Source organism: Delphinapterus leucas, chromosome 12 (assembly GCF_059928025.1).
Source record: "Delphinapterus leucas isolate spDelLeu-1000000601 "Yukka" chromosome 12, BTC_Dleu_Yukka2, whole genome shotgun sequence".
Classification (NCBI taxonomy): Eukaryota; Metazoa; Chordata; class Mammalia; order Artiodactyla; family Monodontidae; genus Delphinapterus; species Delphinapterus leucas.
Window position 1 is genome coordinate 88,958,972 of NC_143140.1, and position 14,801 is coordinate 88,973,772.

The window sequence follows — 14,801 nt, forward strand, 5'->3', positions numbered from 1 at the left end:
GCTCCTGCAAATTGTCAACAGGAGGAAATGCCTGTTCAGTGTTACCCCATCCTCTGATTTTTAAAAAACAGATCCTGGAAATTCAGTTTATATGGATTTCCCACTTTAAAAACTATGGGGGCCAAGCGAAGCTCTTGAGACCCTTGTATCCTGTGGGCTGCCAGTGCATGACATCTGGCTGGATTCAAAGCCTCTTCCAAGTTCTAGGGAAAGCCTCAGACCACTGTGATTCTTCTGCTGTGACCTTTCCCAAGTGCTTAATATGCGAAATGTGAAGGGTTTGTAGCATGGATACAATTCAGTTCAGTTCATGGTGCCAAAAATGGAATATGGTTAAAATAAACAGTAATATCTAAACATATCACATAAACAAATTCATGGGGAATGTGTCATATGTGATTCTCTTTATTTAGATTTTTTAAGGTTACTTTTTAAATAGATTCATATGTATTCAGAAAGTACAAAAAGTAATACACTGAAAAGTCTCCCTCCTACTGATATCCCATAGCCTCCCAATTCCAGAGACAATCAATGTTATGCATATTCTTCCAGAGATACAAGTAAATTGTATATATTTAATATATATGTTTTTTGCTCTTTGTACACAAATGATAGACTCTATACTTTTCTATGTTTTACTTTTTTTCATTAATAATACCCGTAGGAGAATTTCCTTATCAGTGTATATCAAGCTGCCTCATTCTTCTTGATGACTAGGGAGTATTTTATTGAACAACATACCATAATTTATCTAACTGGTCTCCCAATCGATGGGCATTGAAAGTTCCCAATCTTTCATTACATAAAAAATATTGCTTGAATGAATAACCCTGTACATACACCATTTTGCACATGTAAATTCCTAGAAGCGTGGAATTGCTAGGTAAAAAGATAAGCACATTTGTAATGTTGATACTATCGTTATATTGCCCATCATAGAGGTTTTAAATCTGACTCCTACTCGCGATGTAGGATACTGCCTATTTCCCCACATCCTTTCCCAACATTGTACAGCTGACCCTTGAACAGCACGCGTTTGAACTGCACGGGTCCGCTTATGTGGTCCACTTTCAATAACTATATTGGAAAATTTTTTGGCATTTTGTGATGATTTGAAAAAGCTCTCAGATGAACCATGTAGCCTAGAAATATTGAAAACATTAAGACAAAGTTAAGCATGTCGTGAATGCATAAAGTACATGTAGACATTAGTCTATCCTTACGTAGGCATAAGCTGAGTGATATTTACTATAAAATTAAAGTGTTCATTTTCTGTGTTATAATTTTGGCTTCAAAGAATTACATTATCGTACAATACGCCTTTCTCGCTCGTATTGGAGAAATTGCGTAGCAGCCTATCATCGCAGGTAAGTGGTGTTTTAAAAAATGTAACAATGTTTCCAATACTGTATTATGAATATGACTGTAATACTGTATGACATAAACACTTTATATCAATTCATTCATTAGTGCATAGGCTAGGCTGCCATGAAGCAATTGTATTATCAATTACACTAGGCGACCATAAAGCAATCATATTGCTGCTTCTTCATTTTCAGTGCTTGAGTCACTATATCTGTTAATAAATATGGACTTCTTTTTTCCATTATCTTTTCATTTTTGATGTCTAGTGTTAGTAATACGTATAACATCTACAGTGTTTTGTATCATATAAGACAATGTTAATGTAGGTACTGACATTTTGTCTATAAACAGGTGATATAAGCTTACAGTATCGATAAATACAGTATAGTACTGTAAATGTATTTTCTCTTCCTTTCGATTTTCTTCATAATATTTTCTTCTCTCTAGCTTACTTTATTGTAAGAATACAGTATGTAATACATATAACATACAAAATGTGTGTTGATCACCTATTTATGTTATCCATAAGCTTCTGGTCAACAGCACGTTATTAGCAGTTAAGGTTTGGGGGAGTTGAAAGTTTCATGTGGATTTTGACTGCACAGGGTGTTGGCACCCCTAACCCCTGCATTGTTCAAGGGTCGCCTGTATGCTGCCAAGCAGTGCGATATTTAACAATCTCAGTGGCTGTTACTGCGGCATTACTTTGCACCTTCTCTTATTATGAAAGAGATTTGGCATAGGTTAACATATGTTGGAACTGTTTTTTTTTTCTTTCTGTCACTAAATTGTCTGTTCAAGTCCTTTGCCCATTTTTTCTGTTGAGGGGCTGCTCTTACGGATTTGTTAGACCTCTTTATATATTCGGAAAATTAGCCCTTTACGAAGGAGTGAATATTTTCTCTAAGATTGCTATTTCTTTGAAGTTTATGGTAGTTTTTCAACATAGAATTTTAAATTTTTATGAAGGCAAACTTTTTTGAATGGGTCCTGGATATTTGTGGTCAAATTTTAAAGACCTTCCTCACTATGAAAGGCTAAAGGCATTCTCCCATAGTATCTTCATTCTTTTAGTGTTTCCTTTTTGGTGAATTCTAGTCTTTGATTTCATTTGAATTGATCTCACTGTATATGGTGTGAGGTATAGATCCAACCTCATCTTTCTTTACAACTGGCTCCAGAGTTTTCCCAAAGCGTGTATTGAATAGTTCATTTAGGAATCCCAGCTCCCTACCTCTGCATGTTTTCAGCTTCCTCAATGGTCTCAGGCAAAGTCTTCCCTTTGGTCTCTGGGAGCAATAACACCAGTCCTCCAGCAACCAGGCCAACTACAGCTGAAAACCAACAGACGCAAATCACATTCAGAACTGAACCACGCTGGCTCTATAATTAAAGCTCTCCTTATTTCTTTAAAACAAGTGTTATTTTTTTGTGCTGATTTCCTATACGTAACAGATTCCTTTGCTATCTCTGACTGCCCTATTCCCCATCATAAATATTTTGCCCATTCCAAACTCTGCTGGATTACAATTCCTTATAGGGAAATGAAATACTTAACATTTTGAGTCAAGGTTATTCTAGGCTAGAGGAAATTGCCATGATATTAAGATACTTTGGAGTCAGAAAATAACTCTGAAAAAGAACCAACGCTAAGAAAATAAAGAATATAGCTCTGCCAATATAAAGCGCTCGGTAATGAAAATGAGTCAGAAACTTGGATCATTACTAGCAAATAAAAGTAATGAATCACGCATTATTTCATAACAGCATTAAATAGTATAGCCAGGCCTTTTATTGGATTTTTATTTATTTATTTTTTCTTTTTTTTTTTAAACTGAAGTATAGTTGATGTACAATGTTGTGTTAGTTTCAGGTGTTCAGCAAAGTGACTCATATATATATATATATATATATATATGTGTATATATATAGTCTTTTTCAGATAGCTAGGCCTTTCTGTTCTGATTCAGGTATTGGATAAATTTCTCTTATTCCTTTTTTCCTTTGTCTCCAGCTGTAATTTTTTGCAGATGTTGGTGTTTTTGTTTCTCTAAATTCCCATTAAGATTTTAGGATTTACGGTTACATCTTTATATGTTTTTCCATCATTGAATGCAGGAAGTAGGATGTGGGTTCTTCGCTAGCTGGGGGGTTTCAAAAAATGCCTGTCGGACTCCACTTTTTGCACGCTTAAAACTGGCAGAAATACGGGCCTCCAGTGTGCAGTGGTTCAGCGCACCGGCTGTAGCTCTGAGCACCTGGGTCTAGTACTGACACCCCGAGTACTGGTCTCAGAGCCCTGAGAAGTTCTCTGATCCCCCTGATACTCCAGACTCCCCGACAGAAAGTGGGGTGGTATCTCCATCACAAAGGCTTGTTTAGAGGCTGAAATGAATTCATATTTGTTAAGTGCTTAGAAGAGTGCCTGGCACATGGCATGAACTAAATAGTTAACCTCTCAAGATCTCCCCAAACCTCGAGAGATTCACTTGGTTGTAACTCATGCAAACAAGAGACATATTCAGCTGGCTTCGATTCTCTGAAGTGAGTGAACTGTGAAGAATATATTAGATAATCAAATTATCATCCATTTAGTACTTTATATTTGCAAAGATAGGCCTAATTAACTAGGATATCACTTATCAATTTTTCCAGTGCTTTCAACCAGGATTTTCCAATGTGTTTATTTGTTGGTTTTCAGGCTTCTAGATGACCATTTCTGGCTATTTCAAGAGCACGATTGGCACACCATTATTGTGTGAAAAGAGAAAGAAAATGTGTAAAACTGTTAGTTTTGCTTCCTGCTAGCTATTAAAGGTTGGCGAGAGAAGGAAACTACCAGCAAAATAAAATTGAGGATTGTCTTTGAGTTTACTTCAATGTTGAAATGCAGTTAAAATCCTTTATCTTTAGATGGAAAGGCAAGGTCCGAGGGAGGGTCTGGGTATGGGGGGATCCTCTGGGTCTGGACTTAGCAATTTTTTGGTTAAATGGTACTAAGAGAAACAAAATAGATACTAATGAAGTATCTATTTTCTACCCAGAAATGTCCCGCTGACCCATGCGTCACTCACTGCCCACCTAAGGGAGTGAGCAAGATTGGGATGGAAGGAAGGATCCAGAGCGTGTGAGGGAGCTTCCCCAAGATGGAAAGGGGGCTCTGGGGTCAGGTCCCTTGGCCAGAGCTGGGGGAGGAAAGAATCTGGGGCATGTGCCTCCCAGCAGGGCCAGCCACGCTGGTCATCTCAGGATAAAGAGCTCTTGTTCTATCAACCTGGGCCATCCTGTTATTAAGTTGGAACGTGGAGACATTTACTGGGTCTCTTTCAAGGGTGAGTTCTAGCAAAGGTTTGGAGCTTTTCCTGGCAGATCTATGGCAGTAGAAAATTTCCCCTTCACAAATCCCTTGAGGAGAAGGGAATGAGCAGAGACACTTGTGTGTGACAACGCATGGCACTAAGAGGAGAACCATCTGCTATCCCCCTGCTGTGCATCCGAGCTGGGCTTTCCCTTCCTACCCCCAGATGAAGTCTTGTATGCCCATGGGGAAAAGTGTTACATTTCTGTCAAATTAAAAGAAAGACTCAGGGACTTCCCTGGTGGTGCAGTGGTTAAGAATCCCCCTACCAATGCAGGGGACACGGGTTTGAGCCCTGGTCCGGGAAGATCCCACATGCCGCGGAGCAACTAAGCCCGTGCACCACAACTACTGAGCCCACGTGCCACAACTACTGAAGCCCGCACACCTAGAGCCTGTGCTCTGCAATGAGAGAAGCCACTGCAATGAGAAGCCCGCGCACCGCAACGAAGAGTAGCCCCTGCTCGCTGCAACTAGAGAAAGACTGCCTGCAGCAACGAAGACCCAGCGCAGCCAAAATTGAGTAAATAAATAAATAAAGACTCAGAATGCGTCTGAAAGAAGATTGAAATGTGTCCATCGAGACCTTGGGGCTAACACTGACAAGGTGAGTGCTAACGTGTATGGCTCTGGAGCTGTGTCTGCTTGGACGCACAGAAGGAGAGGACCTGTCCCTCCGTCTACCGCTGTGGGGAAAGACAATGGGAATGCCCAGGATTCCCAGCCCCTTTCACAGTCTGCAGACTCGCGTTCAGCATGTGCTGATAACTAGGTTTGTCCCTCCCCTTCTCTCCTGTGGGCTGGTCAGGGAGAGGCAGGCTCAGTGTCTGTACATCCTTCAGGGTCAGAGGGAAGAGCTGTGCCCATGCTCCTTAAATCTAATTGCCGAGGAATCTGAGGACCGGGGTGCCCAGCACGCACACAGGTGTTCCTGTTATTCTAACACATTTTCTCGGTCTTTGTTTCCCCTGGGTTTTGAAATTGCCCTTTGCAAAATTTTAACCGCCTTTTTTGAAGTAACGAAGTAAAAGAGTTTGTATTTTTCTACATCTGGGCATAGAGGAGGCAGAAAGAGTGAGCTCTTGGACAAAGGGGTGGAAATCAGTGAGGAGAGAAGGGTCTTCTTCAGGGGAAACTCCACCTCACTCTCCCTTGACTTTGCACCTCTATGGGCATAAGTCCTCGTGGGCTTCCAGACTTGAGTGTTGGCAGCTGCTAATATTATTAGTAATTCTAGTATTACTACACTACTGGTAGTACCAATTACTAGTCATACTTAGTAGTTACTTGCAAACATAGCACTTGTTTCGAGGTAGAAACATGGAGGCCTCTTAAAAATAGGTTTTCATTCAAAGACACCTCTGAGGATTTCTTACCAAAAACCACCAGTGGAAGCTCATGCCAGATGCTGGTGAGCCGGTAGACCAGGAACGGCGTGATGATGCCCCCGATGTCACACATGGAAGAGCAGACGAGGACCCCAAGGTTCCTGAAACACAGGACACTGATGCATCCTTTGACTTATCAAAGGACAGTGGTTATCTCCCACCCCCCCCAGATAAATACTTCCCCAAATCATTAAAATGTGTATGTGAACTGAAAGTGTACATGTTATTGTCAATGCACATAAATGATACATGGTACATAATTCCATTCATATTCTGTTGTACTTGTTTTTTCGTTTTTTGTTTGTTTTTCTTTGCGGTACGCGGGCCTCTCACTGTTGTGGCCTCTCCCGTTGCGGAGCACAGGTTCCGGACGCGCAGGCTCAGCGGCCATGGCTCACGGGCCCAGCCGCTCCGCGGCATGTGAGATCTTCCCGGACCGGGGCACGAACCCGCGTCCCCTGCATCGGCAGGCGGACTCTCAACCACTGCGCCACCAGGGAAGCCCATGTTGTATTTGTTTTATATGAACTTTCTTGAAGATGTTTAATTAGTGTTGGGGACAATTTTCATGTTTTACTTTCATCACTGTCCCCCCTGCTCTGTTCTATGGTCCTGCTTGGGCTACTCTCCCTCCTGTTGACATTTGGCCATCCCTCTCTGGCAATTCAGTAGCTTCTGTTCTCAACACATGGTTTCTGTGTTTTACCCTATCCTGTAAGTGTGAGGTGTGACCTGCATACTGCCTTGAAATGGTGTCAACCTCTCTTACCCTGCATTTTGAAAGGTAAGCTGCCTCCCTAGAGATGATCATACTAACTAAGTCAGAAAGAGGAAGATAAATACCATATGACACCACTTATACGTGGAATCTAAAATACGACACAAATCAACTTATCTACAAAACAGAAAAAGACTCGCAGACAGAGAGAACAGACTTGTAGTTGCCAAGGGGGAGGGGGTGGCAGGAGAGGGCTGGAGTGGGAGTTTGGGATTAGCAGATGCAAGCTAGTATATATAGGATGGAGAAACAACAAGGTCCTACTGTAGAGCACAGGGACACAGGGAACTAGATTCAATATCCTGTGATAAGCCATAAAGGAAAAGAATGTGAAAAAGGATGTGTGCATGTATATATATAACGACTGAATCACTTTGCTGTACAGCAGAAGTTAACACAACATTGTAAATCAACCGTACTTCAATCAAATAAATTGAAGAAAAAAGTACGGTGTCCTCTGCCGGCACCTGTGGTCGTTCTCACCAGAAAACAAATGCCCCAGCTGCTTTCTTCATGCTGAAGGAAACGTGCTCACCTGATGCATGTGGGGTACAGTTCCGCATTGACCAGGCAGACCATTTCGTAGGCCATTGTAATCCCCATTCTACCCAAGCATACGACGGTAACTCTTAGCCAGCGTAGATCTGAAGGGGAAAGCACACCGCTGACACATGCTGCGCTCACTCCCTGGTCTCCCAACAGTGCCCCAGGGGCGTTTGCAAGGAGAAAGTGCACCCTCCAGAATGAGACAAGAATGCACAATCGGTTCTTCTATAGACTCAGGACAATTCAGCAAAAGTCCCCATGTCTGTTTGTTTTAGCCTCAGACACAATTCTGATGCTCTCTTCACTTTAGACTCCAGTCATTAATGACAACACAATTATACCAGCTTCCAAAGTTGCACCAACTTTAGTCTATAGAAGTCACCCAAAAGGAATAGCATACACCCCCCAAAAATAGCATTTTTCTCTCTGTGGTCTTCTAACCCCTGCTCTGGGCCAGCTCGATGGCCTGTGGCATGGGTCCTCCTAGCCTCTCTTGTTATATTACATCAAAGAACCACTGGGTGTTATTATATTACATCAGGCAACCACTGGGTGCCACTGTTCTTAAAGGCAGAGTTGCCATATGGGTTCACTCAGGAAGGTCCCAGATATTTTGTTCATTCTTTCCAAATTGACTTGGATGTTAAATGACAGGGTCTTTCTCTCAAAGGGCTGTAATACCCCCTCTTCTCAGGGCCTTGGAAGACAAGGCCCCAGCTTGGCCTGACACTTACCCTCAGGGATAAAAACCGAGGCTAAACAGGCTGCCCCTGCCACCATATTTGATGCAGCCCATGGATGACGGCGACCCACGCGGTCAATTGTGACGAGGATGATAAAGGCGGCTGGGAATTCGACCAGGGCAGAGTAGAGGAAGTCCAGGTAGATGTTGCTCCCGGCGAGGCCCATGTACATGATGAGGCCCTGGTAGAGGACAGAGCTCGTGAACCTGAGCAAAGAGGAGAGGTCAGGTCAAGCCGGGCGCCAGGAGCAGGTCCCTGAAAGGTTGATTGTAGGTCACCTATTTTTGTCCTCTTATTATTGCTTTTCCCTCTCTTCCATTGCTTTAACACCATCTGACCCACTGCGGGGGCTGGCTGTGACCCCAGAACCAGGAAAGGGGGAGAATTAGGCTAACATTCCTTGACCAAATTGAAAGGCAAGAAGAAATGTCTTACTAGAGTGATTTATTTAGTAAACTGTATCAAGCTCTTAGTGGTTGTTAATTATTTTTTTCTCTTTGTGGCCTTCTAATGCAGTCGAAATCGCAGGGACTGACTACTTAATCCAAATATTAGGAACCCAGGAGACCAAATGGGTACCAAATTCCCAAATGGGTACAGGCCCACTTTTGATGATTTATCTTCTGACGTGATACAGTGACAGTTTGATCTAGTTTTGTTGGCTAAAAATGTCCGTTGTCTGTAATGGAAAATATGAGGATGATTAGCAAGAATCACAATTACTCAGAAAAAGAAAGGATAATGAAGCCAAATTTCCCTGATGCATTTTACATGCAATACTGTGAAGGTTGCTAAATTAATTCCTGATGAGCTTAGCTTTTGTCAGTGACCGTGAAGCTTCCTTTAGCTGATGTGAGTCGTCCCAGCGATGCCGCCCGGTGAAGGGAGGCCTGCTGCAGCAAAGGAGGCTGTTGCAGGGCCCACGGCACAGGGCTCTGGAGCAGCCTGCAGGCGGCGAGGACGGTCAGGCTTGCTGTTGGATTGTGGAGCCAGTGGATTATTCCTGTGGTTTATTCGTATTTTTTTTTTTTAATTTTTAAATTTTGTTTTATTTTTCTATACAGCAGGTTCTTATTAGTTATCCATTTTATACATATTAGTGTATATATGTCAATCCCAATCTCCCAATTCATCACACCACCACCACCCCCTGCCACTTTCCCCCCTTGATATCCATACATTTGTCCTCTACATCTGTGTCTCTATTTCTGCCCTGCAAACTGGTTCATCTGTTCCTGTGGTTTATTCTTGTTCGGGAAGTTTACTTATTTATTTTCTCCAGGTAGAAAAGAAAAATAAAAGGCCTTGTACAATCAGGAGAGATGTACACTCATCATGAATTAATCTATACCACAAGGATCTGCTGTAGAGCGCAGGGAATTGTACTCAACGTTTTGTAATAACCTATAAGGGAAGAGAATCTGAAGAAGAATATACACGTGTACATATATACACATATATACATCTGAATTGCTGTGCTGTACACCTGAAACTAACACGATATTGTAAATCAATTATACTTCAATTGAAAAAAATTAATCTATACCAATAGTTCTCAGTTTGGCTATATATTAGAACCACCTGGAGGATTTTGAAAGTATTGGTTCCTGGGCCCTTCCCTCGACCAATTAAATCCATATCCTTGTCAACGAGGGGTCTGGCCTTGTCATTTTACTATCTCCCAGGTGATTCTTAAGGGAAAGCCAAGGTTGAGAATGTAGTGATCTATGCGTTGGGACTGTAAGCCGATTTCAACATCTGCCTGAGAAAAATGATTTCAGGAAAACCACCTATAAATGAGGCTACCTGCAATCCACTGTTGATGCTAACTAGACCCAGGCTATGTTTTTTTTTTTTTTTTTTTGCGGTACGCGGGCCTCTCACTGTTGTGGCCTCCCCCACCGCGGAGCACAGGCTCCGGACACGCAGACTCAGCGGCCATGGCTCACGGGCCCAGCCGCTCCGCGGCATGTGGGATCCTCCCGGACCGGGGCACGAACCCGCGTCCCCTGCATCGGCAGGCGGACTCTCAACCACTGCGCCACCAGGGAAGCCCCCAGGCTATGTTTTGAAGGTACTCTTGGTCCCTCCCTTTATGTGGATGATTCAGATTAAAAGAATTTGGAGGGATTTTAAAGTGAAAAATAATCTTTACCAGTTGTACATCAAGATCAAAGTGTGTTTCCTTATCTGAGGGGTTCTGACCAAGTCAAGAAATGAAGGATTCAACTTCTCGCCAACTTCTTCATCAGATCCGAGGCTCTAAGAATAGAAAAAATAGGAACAGCTTTGTATATTTCGTGAAGGCGTCCCAGGGTCATCCAGGGAACATAATGCCTTACACTTGCTGAGTGCTTTTAACGTGCCCAGGACTAGCTAAGCCCTTCACGCACACTAGCTTGTTTAATCATTACAACTACCCTACAAGTTAGGTCTACGTTTTTCACCCCGTTTCGCAGAACAGGAAGCTGGGCTACAGAGAAGTGAGGTAACTCATGCACGTATATAAAGGGATACTGCTGGTAAAGTGGGTGGGGTAAAATCAAGGCCCAGCCCAGTGGCCCTGAGGGCTGAGGGCATTGACATGCCCTCTTTGCACACCTGGACCGGTGCGTGGCCCAAAGGTCAGGAGAGTGATCTGGGACCCTGGCACTCAGTCCAGCAATGGAATCACCTGGAGCTCGTTAGAATGAAAGATCTCAGGCCCCAGCCCAGACAGATGGAACCTGAATCTGCATGTTCACAAGGTCCCCAGGTGATCCTGTGCACAGAATTGAGAAGCCCTACTGTAGATGACACAGTAGGTGGTGGAGGGGACATTTCATCTCCAGGGTTCAGGAAGCAGAACCCTTGTGAGTCCCACTCCCCTCTGTCTCCTTCCTGGAGCAACACGTGATGTTGTGTGAAAGACCCAGGAACGAGGGGAAGAAGTCTCCAGGAGACCAGCAGTGACCAGACTTACCACCCTCACGTGAACTCTGACCCTGAGCGAGACAGTGACCCACATGTGCCTTATTCCCTGGCCAGTTTCTGAGAGGATCTGAAATCCAAGAATCAGTGCTATGCCTGTCATTCTTGGGAAAAAATACATATTCCAATCACCCAGAAACCAGAGAGGAAATGAAGAAAAAAGAGCTCTGAGCCCCCAAATCCTCACCTAAATGCCACGTCAATCTCAAATTCTTACAGGTCACTCATCTTAGAGCCTCATCAGAAATGACTTACTCTTATTTCGGTATAAGTTCCTAATAAGCTTGATATTCTCTTTTCCAAGCCTTGTCAGATGAAAAGGTTTAAATTAAAGGTGATGAGGTCCGCTAAAGGCAAAACACTAAATGCAGAGAAAATGAACACTTCAGTAATTTGTTCTATTCAGGAAGGCAGGGGTTGCTTAAAATATTTTGGGATAATTTCTATCCAAAATTTTTAAAATTCTAAGAAATTATTTGTGTTTGAAGAATCTTCCCTCTGGGGAAAACCTCCCTCCCTGAGGATGTTGATGGACACACAGGCAAACAAGACTTCAAGTACCGGGGCCTAAGGGGCAACATGGTCGAGAGGTGAACAAGATAGAAGCTCCTCATTTGACTTTTAAAAGACTTTTGGCTTCCTTTAGTTTTGTTTTCCATCTGCTTAAAATATTCTACCAGGGAACCACAAATCTTAGTACAAGAGAAATGTCCTGTCGCACATGGTGGGTGGGCCGCTTCTGCCACTCTCCATTGAGACAATGCACGGTTTTCCCAAATCTTCCTTTTCACTGTTCCCTGATTTGATACTTCAGCTGCTGGCTCACCTGAAGAGAGGTAGGCAGAGATTTTCCATTTTTCTTTGCTATGTGTTTAATGATTTTCATGGCTTTGGCGTCTTTGTTCTGGGAGATCAGCCACCTAGGAGACTCAGGTACACACCTAGGGCACAGAAAATGTGTCATCAATGCTGTTAAGTGGAGGGGAAAATCTTACTGAACACCCACCCCCAGGGGTCATAGCAGATTTCTGTGAGGGATCTTACACAGTGGTGTAAGATCTACAAAGGAAATAAAACTGTGCAGGGGCTACACAGCAGAGGGAACCATCAACAAAATGAAAAAGCAGCCTACTGAACGGGAGAGAATATTTGCAAACCATGTATCTGATAGAGGGTTAATATCCAAAATATATAAAGAACTCATGCAATCCAATAGCAGAAAACCAAGCAATTCAATTTAAAAATGGGCAGAGTATCTGAATAGACATTTTTCCAAAGAAGACATACAGATGGCCAACAAACACATGAAAAGATGCTCAACATCGCTAATCATCAGGGAAAAGCAAATCAAAACTACAAGATATCACCTCACACCTGTCAGAATGGCTGTTATCAAAAAGACAAGAAATAAGTGTTGGCAAGGATGTAGAGAAAAGGGAACCCTGGTGCACTATTGGTGGCAACGTAAATGGGTATGGCCACTATGGAGAACAGTATGGAGGTTCCCTAAAAAAATTAGAACTACTGTATGATCCAGAAATCCCACTTCTGAATATTTATCTGAAGAAAACAAAACACCCCAAATACCTATTTTCTACTCTTCTGTGGAGCTTGTAGAATTGTAAGAAAATTAAATTTGACTCTATTGAGTGAAAGTGGCAAGAAGTGCTTCAGAAATAGTCAGAACGTGGATAATAGGTGGGCCTTCTGCGTCATGCTAAAGCACTAGGTCTTTATTCTGAAGGGAATCAAACTACTGAAAGACGTTTAAGCAGGAGAGTAACGGGGTGGGCCTGGATTTTTACAATGCGGCGTGAAACATGGATTAGAGGATGGGAAAGCTGATGCCAAAGAGACCAGTTATGAGTCTACCCAGAAATCCAGGCAAGACATAATGGATTCCTAATGAGAACAGGGGAAAAGAGGGATGGTTTCAGAGACATAAAGGGGGTAGAAAGGATATAGGGATGAAACTAAGGATCACTCTCAGAGTTTTACTGGCTTTTGGAGGAGAAATAGGCTTCCTGGGAAGGGTTGAGATGTTTAATTCTTAGACAAGACAGCTATGGGAAGAACAGGTAGATATGTCCAGGAGCTAAATAAGTGGGTTTTTTCATAGGAGAGAGATTCAGTCGATAATCTAGCATCCCTCTTGCTTTATCTCAGGTAAGCTTGCATTAGGAGTTTCTGATAGTTTCTGCTGTTTTTACTGTGTTCCATGTTTCCCTTGGGCAGGGGTGACAAACATATTTCACTTGCCCTGGTAACTCTGATTGATTGGTATGGTCTCTGGGGTTCCATGTTGGCCTTATCTGGGATAGACTGCTGTGATTGATTGGGGATGTCTGCTTTTGGCATGGTATTGGAAGTGGTGACGAAAGTGCCATACTTCCCCTTCTCTATCCTGAAGTTTCTTCTGAGGAGGGGCAGAATCAGAACAATAGTATTGTCAGTCTCTTTAAAGGGTATCATGGCTACTGGAAGCTACTTTAAACACCACAAAAATAAAGTGAAAAATGTGAGATCCAAGTCATAAAACTCTTAAGTTTAAAGTGAAAGAACATCTGATTTCCAGAGGGGAAGACAGATTAAAGCTTATGATTTTTATCCCTGAAACATGGACCTGGGTTTCCTGTGAAACAGAAGAGTGAAGGATATCTTAGAGTCGAAGGATGGTGTGCATTGGGGAAGACAGTCTTTTTAGCTAAATAAAATATTTCAGTCTATGTCCTCTTTGTTCCACAGGGACTTACCAGTAATAGAGCAAGAAGCAGAAGTTGGGCAGAGTCACTGTGAACTGCAGCCACCTCCAGTGCGGAAGTACGTATGCCACCCCAGCAAGCACCAGGAGCCCAACCGTAAAGGCCACTTGGTAAAGAATCCCCACTGTTCTCCGGTAGCTCAGCCCAACAAATTCTGTAACTGCAGAGACAACCCAAATGGTCAATGCAAGTCAGTACAACAGTGAGTTGGCTGTCTAACTATGGGGAAACTAGAATGCCAACACAAAAAGTAGTCCAAGTTCTAGAATTTTCTATACAGCTCTCTGAAAACTTTTAAGTGTTCTTTGGGACCTATTTTGTTATGATTACTGCTGTTGTGTTAATTAATGTAAAATCTTATAATCCCATATTACGTGGGGTAAACATTGACTTTAGAGCATAGATGATTTTCACGTAAATGAATAGCTCAATATAACTTGCCCTCTTACAGGAGTTAAACATTTTCTTGGCAACCCTGTTAATGTGTTTAAATGGCTTGGAAACCTGGTGGTGGGGTTCCGAGCTGACTGGAGTCAGCTAGTACTGGCTTGCAAGAACTGATTTTTAAATTTTCAGGAATTTTGCAAGCTGGTTTTTAACCCATTGGTATCTTAAAAGCAGTCACGGTGGGAGTGTTTACAACTTAGAAATTGGAAAACACTATGAATCAGGCTTTTTATATTCCAGGAGCTGGTGTATGAGCATAACACGGCACGTGGTATAGTAATCAGCCTTATCCAATCCCATGACTACGGCATGGCAGAAGTATGAAGTCTGTGATACATGGATTTAAGAAATAGTCATTTTTATATTACAGACATTCTAGAATTGAGATTCTAGATATTCCATGAACCACAGAGTTTTGCTTTAAATGTTTGGTAATCATGTGAA

At 42.5% G+C, this 14,801-nt stretch overlaps 1 protein-coding gene across 1 annotated transcript in view; it reads right to left on the bottom strand.

The window, feature by feature from the left end:
• The window catches only part of LOC111169066 (solute carrier family 22 member 2), a 30,647-nt gene that overhangs the window by 6,058 nt on the left and 9,788 nt on the right, over positions 1 to 14,801 (bottom strand). Inside the window, exons 4-10 of the mRNA XM_022562986.2 lie at positions 13,902 to 14,070; positions 11,975 to 12,089; positions 10,334 to 10,440; positions 8,170 to 8,384; positions 7,425 to 7,533; positions 6,100 to 6,212; positions 2,600 to 2,699 (exon numbers count right to left, since the gene is read on the bottom strand). Of these exons, the coding sequence (XP_022418694.1) occupies positions 2,600 to 2,699; positions 6,100 to 6,212; positions 7,425 to 7,533; positions 8,170 to 8,384; positions 10,334 to 10,440; positions 11,975 to 12,089; positions 13,902 to 14,070 (928 nt within the window). The remainder of the gene's footprint in view (positions 1 to 2,599; positions 2,700 to 6,099; positions 6,213 to 7,424; positions 7,534 to 8,169; positions 8,385 to 10,333; positions 10,441 to 11,974; positions 12,090 to 13,901; positions 14,071 to 14,801) is intronic.